Genomic DNA, 16515 nt, shown 5'->3' on the forward strand with positions numbered 1-16515 from the left:
CGGAATACACTTTGATCACATCGCAAAGGTTAGTTACCTCTCGAACAGTTTCTGTGGCACTGACTTTCTCAAAGAAAAATACACATTCACACGTACTTACATTCAGAGTTTCTTGAAACTAAACAGATCTCTTATAGCTTAAAGTATAGCTAAACACAGTATAATCAGTACCCTTTTCTGAACCACCAATGCAATATTACAATATTGTATCATATTATATTGCAACAAAGTGACAGGTAAAGCGTAGTAAACATGTCAACGTAGTAAACAGCTTAAAGCGCGGGAAAATTTTTCTATTTCACGTGATATAAACTATAAAACTAACAGCACAGAATTCTTTCGTACACCTAACGTGTACAATAATTTTAGTTTTGAGCGTTGAAAAACACACAAGATACAATGTTTACTAAAACATATCTTCGAAATATGTAATACGTAACCTTAATTCAAACCGAATGTACCGTATGCAGCATTATGTTGAAAAAGAATATTTCAAGGAAAAAGGATTCATTTATTTCTTGTTATATAAAAACAAGAAAGAAATGTGTTTCGTCGTTGCTTCATAACTATAGAATCAAGTATATAGATACTACTTTTCATTTCGTCAGATTTGTTTTAGTTAACCTAATGGTACTACAATAGAATCTTTTATTCTTACAATGCCACGTGTGAGTTACATGATTGAACAGGAAGAGGGCAGAACCTTCGCTTCTCATAAAAGTAATGGAAAAATATGTGCATAAAATTGTGACTCAATCGATCACATAGTATTGTGTTGAATTTTTGAATAACCCAAATAAATACGAACAAAATGAAAAAGGAGACCGAAAAGATGGCTTTTTGCTCATTCTGAACGCTGAATTCTTAATGCTGCCAGTAATTCCAGTAAAAGCCCTAGTGAGTTTAAGAGTGCATTTTAGCTGAATGTTTCTCATTCGACGGTGCAGTGTGTCATTCCATGTGGTCCGTATAGTAATAGACAAAATATGGAAAAAGCACCGCGACTTTTCTCACCGTAAAAAGGTTTGAACGTATATTCTTACGTATAAATATTCGTAAAGAGTGTAGTAAGGTTAAGTTAGGGATATTCAGTGTATCGTCTTTAAAAATCAACTTACACATTTTGTATTTGTAGGTTATATTCTTTGGTAAGAGAAAAAATTTAATTTCGTTGGTTTTCATGTTCATTGTTCATATAGGAAAGATATTGGAAAAGAATTCCAATATTTTTTAGAATGGACTTTTGATGATGATCGTCTTGTAATAGTTTGAAACACATTTTCTATGGATGGTACACTACATCTGGATTTTCTGACAATCCGAACGTGTAGCAAAAGATATATCAGGATATTAAAAAATCACTTATTGTTGTTTACAAATGAAAATAAAGAAATAGATAGAGAGTGTTATCTCTCGAGCAAAATCCATCTGAAAATATGTAGAGTGTTACAGTTCGAAAAGTTAGGTTAGAAGTAGACAATTCCAAAGTGTGTCACAATTAAAAGCTCACTTGTAGTAGCATCGACTGAAATACAAAAAGTAACACGATGAAATCTGAATGGGAGTAATTAACACTGAATGAATATTTGTCCTTGTTGAGAATATAAGAGGCTTAAGTTATTCTAGTGAATCCACTTCATTATATTTTGCATTCAATTTTCATATACTTTCGAAATTTAATAGTTAAAGAAATATTGTTATTTAATTACGTTATTTTGACTCATCTAAATTCTTATTCTCTATTTGTCTCAAGAGATTGTGGATTAAATATTTTCGTTTAACCTATTTTTAAAATTTATTCGACTAAATCCACTCACTTATAATTCTGAATAGTATGTACATATGTTATGCCATGTTTTTGCTCGCGTTGATTGAAGATCCGATTTTTTGGACAAACATGTTACGTCCAATTCGTTAGTTGTTGCATTGAGCAAATGTGATTGATATACTCCAGTTTTTATAAACCCGTCAGTTTTATATGATCAATGGTGTTTATTTGAAGAATTTATCATCGATATGAAGCAATACTAATAAGGCATAACCTCAAAATGTCGATCGCTGATTTTGACGAATCTTTTGTACAGAATAGTCGTCGAAGAAATATCTTTTACACATATTGTTGTTGTCGATAAATATACATATTGAAGTGGTGCAAATAGTCGTAAATACTGATAGAATATTTTATTTATATAGATAAACTTTTTATAAATCTCAAAATTCTATATGTGTAATTAATGTACTAAATGTGAATACGTTTTGTTTAACGTCACGATCATCTAACATAAGTCATAATAAAAATTCGTTGCATTCATAATTTGAACACATCCTTTGCAAAGTTAGGTTATGTTAGGTTAGGTGATTCCTCGTAGTCGTAAACGTTACAATTTTATATACAATTCAATTGTACTATGTATCGTTACTTAATTCTGAAAAGGCCAGAGTTAATATTAAAGACATAGCAATATCGTGCACCGAATTTGGGAGTCAAGGAGAATTATAAAGCACAAAGTTATGTTCGGCCAATTTATGGTCACGAGTCCTTGTTGAATGGGGTTGTTCTCTGATAGGTAAGAACAAAAGACGATTTCGGAGGCAAGTCTGAACTGAGGCATGTTCTACGACACTTTGCTCGTAGCTCAATTATTAAGGAAATATTGCTAAATTTTCATCGGTTTTGACATCTTCTCGTTACCTAAATGACTTATATTTTCGATAATCTATTAATCGTATAAACATGATCTTATTTTATTTTTATTTTCACTACGTTTATTCATTTTAATTTATGAGGGATGGTAGCATACAATTTTTATATTTCAGTGAGAAGTATGATAATTTAACACGTTGACTGCCAAGCCTATTTTGAAGAAATCTGTTCTAGACGCCAACATTTTTTTTTCAATTTATTGTATAGAATTAAACAAACACATATTAATTTTTATATTATGACTTTAATTTTAATTGTTTTATTGCAAAAAAATGCTTTCGAATTATCTCGTGGTCGGGCGTCTCCGAATAGGATGTAACTTCTACCAGCAACGTGTTAAGTATGAATAATTTTGGGTGATTTGAGAATCTTTTGCTTTAAATATTTTGCCACTCAAGATATTAAGAATAATAACGTAATTAAATATTTAAATTATTATATTCTTTCTGTACTCTTATGGAGTAAAAAGATACAACGATCTGCAATCTCGAAATATTCTTACACATTTTCGTGCAAAAATATGACTGCCATATATTAATTTTGCTAGAAATTCCGGCTTCAAATATTTCAGACTAGATAACTGAAGTGATAAATTGCCACAGATCCTTAAATTTGCATCTGTATTCTCCACAAAAGTAAAGAGAGAAGGATATCGGTGATTTCGTAATCTCGAAAACAAATTTCCTTAAGAGGATTCCTCTTTGTCTCATTTCGTTTACCCCTTTCGAACCGTTTGTTTGATACCTTCTCTTCGTGACACTTTTCGTTCGTAACCTTTTTCATAACATAATCAATTTATAAATAGCTCAAGCTTCGATAGGTAAAATTTCTATATTTAATCCCTACGTACAATCGTTTTTGTTTTTTTTAATTCCTTCACGATACGAAATTAAATTCTTGTAAGCAAACAATGTTGCATTCTAACGAAATTCGAATAACGAAGTTAAATTTTCTCTATACAACGAATGACTGGTATACACGCTTTTAACGTAGTTGTGTGGTATTAACGTAGAGCATCATTAAAGAAGATCGTAAACTCGAAATACTTAACTACTCTACATTATCGGCACATACTCTAAAAGTAGTTATCAGTATTATCGGAAATTGTGCTTAAAAACTTTCCACTATATTGCAGTACTACACTGTAATGTACTCGTTAAATAATAGCGCTCGTAGTTTGTTTACGTACACGGTGTTCGAAAAAGAACGTGCCACACTTTAAGAGCATACAATGAATGGGCCGTGTAAAACAGGCCGTTTCAGTATCTTTTCTAGAAATGGCGGCGCGAGACAATTTTTTAAATGGCTTCCAAGGGTGAACAAAAATTGAAAGAAAGTTTTTAGAGTCCAAGGTCATTTTAAATACCAAAGTGACTAACTCCATCAAATAAAATTTGTTTTATTTATGAAAAATTAAGCACCAAGCACGTGCTTCGATACTAAAACTGGAAGAATACGAAGAAGTGGAGTTAATCACTTTAGCTCCAGAGTGGCTGAAACATTGATCCAAGATGGCAGACATACAGTAGAAAAAATATATGCATTCATACATAAAAACATAGATAACCTTGAAAAAAGAAAAATTAAAAAATTTGTCTCCAATTTCATCCACCCTTTGAAATCATTTAAATTAGGTATAAAAATTTCCTCCTGCCGCCATAGCTGGAGCAGATAATTCCTTCCTGTACGACGAGTATAGTTGATGGATGAAACATAGCGAGGTACTGACTGTTTATGTTCTCTTCACATTCAGTAACTGCCCTAATACTTACGGACAAGAGTGTACCATTAAAGTTATTGTTTTTTTTTCAACACCCTCTATATCGTTGTACATCACTTTTCGTGGGTTGTTCACACCGGGGATGTGTGTGCAAATGTAGGAGTGGAAATTGTAGGAGTACGGATGGATGGAAGGTGTTAATAGAGATAAAATCTGGTGCACAATGCTTTGTTTAATATATGTCAGTTATTTAATATGTATCAAGGGCAAAATGTATTTTTGTCCTGAGCGCAAAGGAAGGCAGGCAGACTTTAGAGCTAGGTCGAGGCAAGCGTGTAGTCGAGGATACTGAAGTGAGAAAGTTCGATCCTCTCAAACTCAGAAGTGGCAAGAAGATTGACTCGCTGAAATCAAGTTACTCTCCTTGACATCACAGAGAAGATCGGCCCAGACGCAAACTGACACCCCATTGTTTCCAGGATGCAGACGTACTGAATAAACCTTAGATTTTAAACCTCTTACGTTTGGTGTTTAAGTTCATTGTTGCACAAACCGACGTAAGAAACGTCCATTTTGTATACAGCTGTACGTGTATACGCGTTGCTTAAGATGAAGATATACACTGTACTGCAGAGCTGGAAGGAAGTGCATAGAGTGTCGTAGGACAGGATACGTTCATTTTCTTCTAAAAGAAAATATTTTTCAATTAACGAATTCTCTTTTTCGCAGTTTCGAATTTCGAAGGTAGAATTTGTAAGCACTCTGACAGTGTATACCACTGACGTAATAGGATTTTAAAAGACGAGCTATTTTTGCTTTGTCCAAACAAACGTGTATCTGAAAATAGATATAATTTCTAAGTTTTTAATTTGTGTTAGCTTTGAGATGCGATCTTTTATTTTGAGCTTGCTTTCTTATCATTCTGATTTGTGTCTTAATGAACAGGGATTATCTAATAATGATATTTTCACGTAAGCGAGAAATTGCTTCATCTAACAAAAAAGGGGGAAAAAATTCAAGAAGCATAGAAAGAAATTTTTATTTAAATTAGAAATCATGACTTTTGGCGAAAGAATGTGTGATAGAAATTGAACTGCTGCAGTTGTTTATTTTCTGTGAAGAAAATGAAATAACACTATGGAATCCTTTTTTGCGGTTGAGATGAAATAATACTTTACGAAAATGTTAAACAAATCGTCACTTCGTTAAATCTGAAATAAAATTACACAATTATAGTATATTTCTAGTAGTCCATTATAGGAAAAGAAAATGAGCTGCTAAATCTCCAAAAATATTCTTTACAAGGAGATCTTTCTTTATTTAAAGCACGTTTCCACTGAAACTATATTCTATTCTATTCGCGTAAAATGAGATAGCATTGCAATCCTAAGCATTATACTTCCTAATTTTCACGTTCAATATATTCACAAATTTATCACAGCATATCTTCAAAAGCTCGAATCTTTCAGAAGATAAGAAACTTGAACCAAACATCTGCCTCCATGGAGGGCATTACTGCCATTAATTAGTCAGTGTACAACTAATTCAGTAAATACCTTTTCTCACAAATTTCAATATTTATTTACAAAAAAATCAAACACAATTTTAATGTTCAAAATAATCTCCATTATTCCCTCCATTTTTCTATTTATCGGGTAACCGAGGAATTCTCTCTCTGGAAACAATATGGCGGCTCTAGGGCCCTAAATAAGGCACCGAATTAATTTGTACACCTAATATATAACAAAATAGTTTGCAACAAATGTGGAAAGCGCAGATTACACAGAGGAGTGTAACGTAACGAAGTGATTTATTAGAAATTTATCGAGATGGGGGACAGCATGGAAACTGCTTAAATACAATTTCGAGATTCGGAGGATGTACATCAAGGGGCTTGTTTATGCCAAAATTTCTCCAACAATTTCACTCGTTGAAAATGGAATTTCTCGTTCCCCCTACTTGCTGATCGTGGCCAGCTAGTCCGTCATGTCTATGTGAGACCAATAATGCGGAAACAAGTGAACTATGGAGGTGGAACATCATTGTCGATGCAGCGCGACTTCAACGATGTGCTTTAACACCGAGTACCGTTTCCGTTTTCGCAAATGCACGCCGTCTAATTACACTAGGATCGACGACGTTTCCTTGGTCCGTAATTTCGTGCATTTATTATTTGTTCTTCTCTCCTACAGTTTTCTTTTACAGATATTGCGGAATTTCGTGCAATATTTAACTTTCCTGTAACAAACAGGCGGTCATTAATTCTACTATTATATTTAGCTTTCTTCTTTTGTTCTTTTAATTCGCCCCACTATAATATCTTTTAATACATTTTCCAAAATTTTTTCAATTTGCACCAAACGGCTTATTTAATTTCTAAATCCGTATAACGCGTGTTTCAATAAAGTAAATTGGACGTTACATTGTCGCCGGCGAATTAATTAAACATACAGCAAAGTTACGTATAAGTAATCGAATGAAATGAAGTAAATATTAATTTATTCGTTTTATCTTCTACTTTAAACGTATGAATTACTGGTTAACTATTATACAGTTCTTGCATTGTGCACGAAATAATTGCACAGCAGGGAAAAATATTTTTATTCATGAGGAAAAATCGAATAATTAATTCTGATATAAGTATCTTCCGGTGTTGAAATTGAAAAGAATTATAGCGGAAATATTTTCTGCTAGTTCGTTCAGAAATTCTGTTCGCAAATGAAATATCTCGGAGAAGAAATAAGGACGAAACGCAGAAGGCGAGGATATATTTTAATTGTGCCGAAGTTGCGGCACGTGAAACCATAGGTTGTAGCACTAACCGCCGTGTGGTTCAATTACAATAGTCTGAGGTTTAATTTACAAGTGACAGTAAGGTTAAATACAGACATTTCTGTCGCCGGTAATACTTCACTTGCATTCGATCTATAAATTACTTCGTTTAGCGAAATGACATATTTATAGCCTCTGGTACATTCCTTGCAAATTAGCCAAATTACTTGAACAAAAGATTTACGACGTCAATGGAAACGTATAATACATAATTGATAAATTTCATATTTTCTCTGGCAAAAGCTTTCTGGGAAACATATGAATTTTTTCAATTTATTGAATTTTATTATTTCAACTTATATGAAAATGGTACTTTTTTTGTCGTGAAATTTGTGTAGCTCGTTCTGTTTTTCTCTGCTTTTATCTCACTCGTTAATTTGAATATTATTTACTATTTTTTAAACAAGTTGAAAGAGGAAATAACGAGTTCGTTATATGAGAATTATAAAAATGTGTTACTATTGAAAATTTTAGTGTTATGTATTGTTGTCGAAGTTTGTGTTATTTGTTGTTATACGTACTCAAGAATTATGTAGTACGTAAGAACTCTCGAATATACATAAGTTTCGCTTGTTGACAAATGCACAATATGAATTCTGCATCTTGATCGAAGATATAAATACAATTCGTATGCAAGCGCTCTCATTCAGTATTCTCACTTTCTCTATCGAGAATATAACGCATATATAAATGATAAGTACGCGTATTGTTATTCATAGATATTTCCATAATCGCTGCTGCTTTTAAGCTACAAAAGTCGTGGTACATAATTCAAAGTGATATTCCAGTGTTCCGAATGTATACCGTAATACATATATTTACATTATAAGTGTTATAAATTTCTCTTGTACCTTTTCTCGCGGTTAAATTAAATAAAAAAAATACTTTGGTATTCTTTAAGGGTAGTATTATAAAACCCTTGTAAAAATTTTTGATCGAATCAATGATTTTCTTTTCAAAAAATTGCCAAAGTTAGGTATCATTTTCAGGCCTCAGGGGTGGTCTAAGCTCTTAATGATTGATTTCAAAGGGTTGTTTTAAATTGAAAAATGGTTATTCCAAACTGACAGCATAATTCGATAACATGTGTTCAATTTTTATGAAAGGAAACATAACTTTTAGGTATTGAATGTTACGAATGATAAGTAGTATTGTTTTTAAAGGATATTTAAATATTTACATACAGGGTGTTCTTCAACGAGTGAATAGAAATTTCGTGGTTTGGTCAGGTTAGGTAATTTCAATTATTTTTACACGACACTTAAATATTTATATATAGAATGTTCCCCAGCGAGTGAATAGAAATTTAATGGTCGACTCTGGGCGTAATTCTGAATACCAACGATCCTTGACATGGTCAAAATAAACGAATAATCTTAGCCAACTAAATATCCTAATTACCATTTCTTTTTTTTTGGTAAACCACGAACCTTAATTAATTAATCAGTTTACCTTTAACTACTGCAAAATCCGTCGTGTGCTTACATAAACGAGTAAATTGAACTCTAAAGCTAATTAAAATATTCTAATAAAGATTCATTCAGCATTTTAATCCTTAAACCTCGTTCGTTAGACACAAATCTTTGGTTGGACGTTTATTAAAATTTGGGTACTTAGTTTAATATTTTGTAAAATTAAACTGACGCGCTAAATAGACACGTTTTATGTGCCAGTTTCCTATTTAAATGTACCACTATTTTAGAGGTAGTTTTTATTATGTTGGTCAAGTAGTGCTTACGAAGCAGAAACAAATTTGTCATACGACAGGGAGAAATGATAGTTTCTATATATCTGTCTAGATAGTTTCTGTGCTGCACAAGGAAGTCAGTCCATATATTTAGGTACCGCATATATCTCCAAGTGGTATTGAAGATTCTATCTATCTCTGCATAAATTCATTCAAACATTTTCGATATTTATATCGGTCATAAATGTGGAAGATGCTATTTAAATCGTAACAAGTAAACATACAAATTACCTCGTCAACGTTTCTCAAATGGTGAAACCTGAGCAAACATTTATTTAGAAAATTATAAGCATAGGATTTGAAGAAGCGATGCAATTAACAAATCGTCAAAGTTAAGCAATTAGAAATGTAGAAAATAATAATGATGTTACATGTTACTTGAATCGGTTAATTTCAATCATATTTTCATTTGTATACAACGTGAAATGTACTTTTCATCAAATTGTTTTCATCTAAGTTAAGTAATTGTGAATACAGAAAATAATAAATTAATTTGAATCATATTTCAATTTTTACGTGAAAAATCATATAAGCACGTTAGAGAAATGTAATACAAAACGTGGCTGTACTAAAATTGTCAGGTGTATTATACTGAAAATGTCAGTTCGTTATATACTTTTGAATGTAACTGTTCCAAAATGGATTTTTACCGTTTCAAAAGCCACTTTTAGGTTGACCGTATGACTGGGAATGTTTTAATCATGTGCAAAAATTATTTCCACTTCTTTTTATAGCGCGTAAAACCAACTTATGGGGTGTTCGGTTCTTAGGAGCATTAACTTTGACGATTTATTAATTATAAATGTAGTATATTGCTTTTTTATAACCCATCTTTTTATAGCTCGTATCTTTGTAACTTATTGCTTTCCACTTGCCTTGGTTAATTATTCCTCAAGACATAATGTCGTGCTCTTTCTATTAAATATCCAACTAATTTACTGTTTCGGTGAATCTGAAAAGTAAGGTATTATTCATTTTCGATCGATACAATTTAACGAAAGAAATAAAAAACAAGATGAGAAAATAGAAAAGAACTAAAAACATAAAAAAAATATTAATGAATGATTTCTAGCAAATTGATCGATCAAATTTCACCGTTGAAAAGTTCTGAGCTTTCTCGCGTTAGAGTTCAGACAATTCCTAGGAAGTTGCAATGTACATTTGAATTTAAAAAATAATTTTCATTCTTTCGCGAAAAATTCGATACTTCGTATTACACGACCGAATAAAAGGAACATTCGCATGTAGAGCAGAATTTGTAATTTTCAATAGTCGTTGACGTACAGCTGTATTGTAAATATAGAGTTTTAAGTAAACCTTCGAACTGAACCTTTTAATGGGTCACTCGAAAGTTATCGTTCGCTCTTTTTTTCATTACCTTTGTTCACACATTCTCATGGGTCAGTGAATTAAACGGTGTATACAAAAAGCCGAGTGAAATTTAAAAATTCGAGAAGGTCACTTCATAAATCGGTGCATCAACTTTTGATTGACGTTTTAATTACCCCCACTTAAACTAGAATTCTCGTGACAATTCGGACAGGGAATAACTTACAGTTTTTCCATCTACAAACGGATCTGTGGTTTCAGTTAGTTCGTCTATTATATTTTAAACATTATTTCAGATATCGATGTCGGTTTTCGTTGACTATTTATTTAGCCTCTTTAGGGACACCGACACATACACTGCCGGCCAAAAGTTTGGAATCACTGAGCATTGTAATTTACACAAAAATTTCCAGAAAAAAGTCGAGCGACTTTGAGAATTTTTTATCGTTCGAATCAATTGATACGAGATAAATTGATAAATGTAGAATTGAGATAAACTTCAAATCTGTAAAAAATTAGCAGCAGATTTAATATTGATGAAAAGTGGGAAGTGATTCCAAAGTTTTGGCCGGTAGTGTACTTGTACCTTTAGATTTTCCGAAAGTTCCAATATTTGCCATAGAGAAAATATGAAAAACAATCTCCCAAAATCTCCTAAGGAAAGTAGTTCAGTTGCTATCGATTTAGCAATACTTTCTAACTTAAAAAAAAAATCATCCCTGAAGAGGTTAACGTCTATGTCTAATTATTAAAATTCTAAAAATGTCGAGTCTGCGATATATTTTTAGGTAACCTAAACTTCTTACCGTCTCATTTATTTAATTTGGTTTATTTTACGATTTTATATTATTTAATCGAAGTGTATGTCTAATTATTGGAATTCTGAAAATGTCGAATCTGTGATATTTTTTAAAGTATTATAAATTTTATACCATATTTAGTTAGTTTGGCTTGTTTTGCTATTTGAAAGTGAAATTTAGGGTCAACTAAATCGACGTAATTACAATAATAATAGTACGAATTAATGCTGAAATAAAATGGAAAAAAATTCAATTTAAATGTTTCATTTAAAAGCGTAATTGTAGTTAACAGGAACGAGTACCAGAGAGATGTCAAATTAAAACCACGGTTGAGCGCACGTTTATTTTACGCATTTTCAAACTCGAATTTTTAAAAAAATAAAACTTGTGAAAAAAAAATATTTATTTTTTTCTTTCGACTTGCTTTTGCGTAGAGTTTTCAACTTAATTGCAAAACGAGTTTAAAATTTATTTTACACTTTTCAGTCCTTTTTACAATACTCTAATATGTAGTATATTTGTACTATATGTAGTATATATCGTTTGATATTTTGTAAATTTACAAAATTTGCAACTTTGAAGTTTTTGTTTCACAAACATAAAGTTTCTATGTACAGAGTGCATCGAGCTTTGCAACAACAACGTTTTTTAAATTTAAAGACGTACAATTTCAGGTGCAAATAGTTTAGAAAATATCATCCTTAATGTTAATTTATTGCATAAAGTTTCGTTTCTTACAAGAAAATATCTTAAAGTGATTACAATCGGCGATGGTTCACAATAAAGGAATAAAAATCGTCCTTAAAGTTCGAGGTACTAAGTATATTTAGTCTAATATCTCGAGAACTATCGAAAGAAACAGAGTAAATAAACGAATTTCGTATTTTCCAACAACAAATTTGAAAAACAAAAAAGTAACAAACAATTTCGACCAAATATATTTATCACCCTTATTTTTCAGGTCGATTTTCACCCCTTCGATGTGAACGATTAAAGAAAACACGCGTCAAACATTTTTCTCAGTGCTACCATACACTAAAGTTTCATCAATATCGATGAGTATCACTTCGGGATATTCCCTCCTTAGTACTGAAAGCTATTATAATATTTCTCCATTAAAATTTCTTTCCATATTTACGGGATAGAATAACAAAAATTTCCAAAGTTTCACTTAAAGTGTCACAAGTGACGTGTGCCTCTAATCACTTGCTATTAAGCACCAACTTTGCGTGTCGATAATTTCTCATTAAAAATGGGTCACGAACCCAAACTGTCTTATTAGCTCCTCCTGAGGTTAAAGATTGTCGAACGACAGGGTTTTCAAGAAGGAAAGTCCGATCACGTCGTCTGCATAATCCGTTTAGCTTAAAATGTCGAGGAAAATAGAGGAAGACAACTTTGTGTACTGCTCGAGGTTTCTTCCTTTTCGAAGAAGTGTCGACGTGTTTATCGCGTGTTTAGACCTTTCGTGATACTCTCGAATGGGAAAGTTACGTCTGCTGATAGAACGAATAATGGAATGTTAAAATTGCGTTCCGTTATCATGCACTTTTGTTGCTTCTCTCAAGACACTAGAAGATAAAAGTCGATTCTGTCGATGATATCGTGCGATATGTCGAGGTCGGGGTTTTGCTCAGTTATCTTCTCCTTAGTTCTTGACACGAATCTTCGAGCACCTAGTTGGTATGAGCTTTTTCACTGTGGAACGTTTATGTGAGAATACTTGTTGCTCAACGAAACACTGCGCGTTATAATGCACTTTAATGAGTCTGGGTTAATCATTCGCGAGCATGCACGTCGGATTTCTTTTAAACGATACGTTATCTGTGATGAATTGCGACCTTTATTGCGAATGCGTGTAAAATAAATGTATCTTTTCAAACACCTTTGTATCGTGGTAAATTTAAAACTTCCACTGGTATAATTCACTGAAAGTGAAAAAATGCTCGTTTTTACTAAGTCACAATATAATAAATAATGGATTTTTTTACCAAATTGAGTTATTTATTCTAGATCTTCAAAAATTTCAAGTTCAATTTCTGCAAAAACAATACATACTGATTTACAAGGGAACTTTACTACCCCAAAAATTGCAGAGTATGTTTTTTTGCTACTTTTTGGTTCTCCAGGGTGAAAACACCCCTTACAGATTGATATATGTATCAATCTAATTATTTTCTCTAGCTACGGTGGTATGAGAAAATCTTTGTAAATAATTTAAATAATTTCAAACGGTGAATAAAACGAGAGAACAATTTTTTTATCTTCTGTTTAAGGTCACTTATGTTTTTTTACACGGATGTATATTTTTTTCTACTGTACGTTACAGCAGGACATTGATATGCATAATAACACTACCTTGGACTCTAAAATTCTAAGACAAACGTGAAACCTCCTTTCATTTTTCGCCATTTCTTTCATCTTTATTCACCCTTTGAAAAATGTTCTCACACCACCATAGCCAGAGAAGATAATTATGCATCCTGTTTCACGTGACCCACCCTGTACATACGCATATCTAGCACAGATAGATTACGTAATATTTACTTAAGGAACTTAAAGCGACAACGTGCACGAGACAGATCGAATAGCAATAGCGGCCGATCGATCACTATATGTATATACACACACAGTTCATATTCGGTGCATTATGGTTTTCGCAAATTCGATGAATGCGTCGCGTGGTTAACATTGGGTAAATTAGCCAGACCGCCTGGCAGTTCGACCTATACCTTAGCTTTAGGCGTTCACTGCTAATTCTAGCCGTTGCGTTTATGCATGCATAATGAGGAAGGAATGACACGAACGAAACTCCCTATTCCCGTGATTACGATCACTCAGCCTGTTGTTTCTATTTGTACGTTTCAGAGGGCCATTCAGCGTGGTTAGGAAATGCATTCACCGGCAAACAGGGCAGACGTTCGCAGTAAAAATCGTGGACGTAGCAAAGTTCACATCCAGCCCCGGTCTGAGCACTAACGGTGAGTTCGCGGAGAATCAGGATCGCGCATGTACTCGTCTCGGGTGTTCCGCCATTAATTTCCGCCGTCTGTCCCTTTCGAACGTTGTACGGGCCGGCATTCGCTTTATTCGATTTCGTGTTTACGTATTCTCTTTTACTCTAACGCGTGTATATATACGCGATCCGTGAATTCGGTACCATTGTTCAATTCGAATTGAAATTGCTTTCGTCCTTCCGAGCATATCTCGGCGACTTTAATGTGGAACACGTACGAGAGATCCGAGAAATGAACTGTAAATCCGTTCGATCATTATTGGATAAGTTTCGTTTCCCGATTATACCGGAGAGCGCGGTTTTATTTGTGGTGTCAACGTGGTAGATTTATTCTATGTAACGGGGGTACACACCAGGCTGAAGCGTCTGAATATAGGTCAAGTTTGGGAATTTTTTTTCACAGAGAACCACCGAACGAAAAGCTTCCATTTTTTCTGGGGACGTAGATAGAGCTTTCAGCTTTCCGCTGGAATTTTTAAACAGTGGAAATTTTGCAAAATTGAGAGGGAGTTGTTCGTTAATTGTGAAACCTCTGCTGCTGGGACATCGATTGCTGGCCGCCATTGCTGGGAAGGATTAGAACGCCTGAAATGAAAAATTCTTTTTCGTTTGTGAACGGAAATGTATTATCTACAATGTGGCGTAGGATTTTTTGAAAATCGTGATTATTGTAGAAATGGTGGCAGTTTGAAGAGGAAGAACATGTTTTAACTAAAAAAAATAAATTTAAGCGTTTCTAAAAAATTTAATAATTGACGTATCGAAAATATCTTACGCTACATTGTAGATAATGCGTTCGTATTTATAAATCAAAAAGAATTTTTTAGTTCAGACGTTCGAATCCTTGCCAGCGATGGCGGCCAATAATCGATGTTCCAGTAGAAGAGAATTTGTAATAATTCGTCCATTTTGTAACATTTTTGCTTTTTAAAAATTGCAGAGGAACACTGAAAGTTACATTTATATCCTCTGAAAAATTGAAGCTTTTCATTCAGTAGTTACCTACGAAAAAAATTCCCAAACTTTACCTATTTTCAAATGCCTCAGGTTCGTGTTACCCAATAAATGTTTAATATTTTAGTTTTAAGTTTAAAAAATACTTAGTTTGGAAAAAATTTCTTTCTTTCACGGTTGATTAAGAATTTTGTGTAAACTTTGTGTACATGTATATGATACTTGTATAATAATTTGTCATTCGCTTGTAGAAGAAATTATTGTGGGCGGGTGTGTTCATTGCGATGTGTATTTGTTGCACGTCTAATAATAAAAATATCTTTTTTACATTCTCTAAGAGTTGCATAGTTCTAATAATAGGTGAAATGTAGATGCTTTAAGGGTTAATAATATTATGAAAATGCGTCACAGTTAGAACGTAATTCGAAGAGAAGCATGAACGTCACACTACTGATGTGATCAATCAATTTTATGAGATACGATTTCCAATACAGTTAGTGTGAGATGTTTTTCCCATATTTTGTCATGATTACATCATATTAATTCTATTTTAGTGTTTCGATAGTGTATATACGATTATACTGCTATTTTATACGATAATTTTCTAACCGTAAAAACATTTTACATTTAACAGTTTGCTGAATTTGTGGAATTTATATTTTATGTTTGCACAATTTCGTTAAAGGTTTAAATAATTTTAAAGTTAAAAGTGAAATTTTTAATATTTCCCTCAATTTAAAATTCAGCGTTTCATTTCGTTTATTTAATTTCTCATAAAATTGTTGCTCTATCAATGTGTTGTTCAAGCTAATTAATTACTTACTATAAAAGAGAGAAAAAATTGGAGGAGTAGATTAAATTTCAATTAAATTGATAAAATTTCATAGATATTGTTTTATGTTTATTAAAATGGATTAAATTTCAATTAAATTACGGAACAAGAATCATATACATCAGTTAGTTAATAATATCAGCCATAATGTATCCTTTGAAAACATTGAAATAATTTTGAAAAAAGAATTCACTCAAATAATTCCATATTAAATTTTTATTTAAACTTTCCATACTACGAAACTTTCTTAAAACACACATACTACAGAATTATAGCAAAAGTAAAGTTTCACAAATATGTGATTGCTGCAGATTTGAAGCGGGAAGCGACAATATGCCACATGTTAAAACATCCCCATATTGTAGAGTTACTCGAAACCTACAGTTCCGAGGGTATGCTCTACATGGTATTCGAATAGTAAGTATAACTATATTTCATTTATATCTTTTGCGTAACAAGCGGAAATTTACTAAAAAAAACTGAACGTTCAGCGCAGGTTTCGTTTGTTTTATACTTTCAACGTTTGATTTTCATGTTTTACGGTAAAGTTCCGGTGGATTTCGTTTTTAAAAATATTCGTT

General features: G+C 32.6%; 1 protein-coding gene across 1 annotated transcript in view; it reads left to right on the forward strand.

The window, feature by feature from the left end:
- Nucleotides 1-16515, forward strand: part of LOC108578789 (peripheral plasma membrane protein CASK) — a 280873-nt gene that overhangs the window by 7039 nt on the left and 257319 nt on the right. Inside the window, exons 2-3 of the mRNA XM_017942185.1 lie at nucleotides 14001-14113; nucleotides 16246-16351. Of these exons, the coding sequence (XP_017797674.1) occupies nucleotides 14001-14113; nucleotides 16246-16351 (219 nt within the window). The remainder of the gene's footprint in view (nucleotides 1-14000; nucleotides 14114-16245; nucleotides 16352-16515) is intronic.

This window comes from Habropoda laboriosa, unplaced genomic scaffold (genome assembly GCF_001263275.1).
Source record: "Habropoda laboriosa isolate 0110345459 unplaced genomic scaffold, ASM126327v1 scaffold47, whole genome shotgun sequence".
Taxonomy (NCBI): Eukaryota; Metazoa; Arthropoda; class Insecta; order Hymenoptera; family Apidae; genus Habropoda; species Habropoda laboriosa.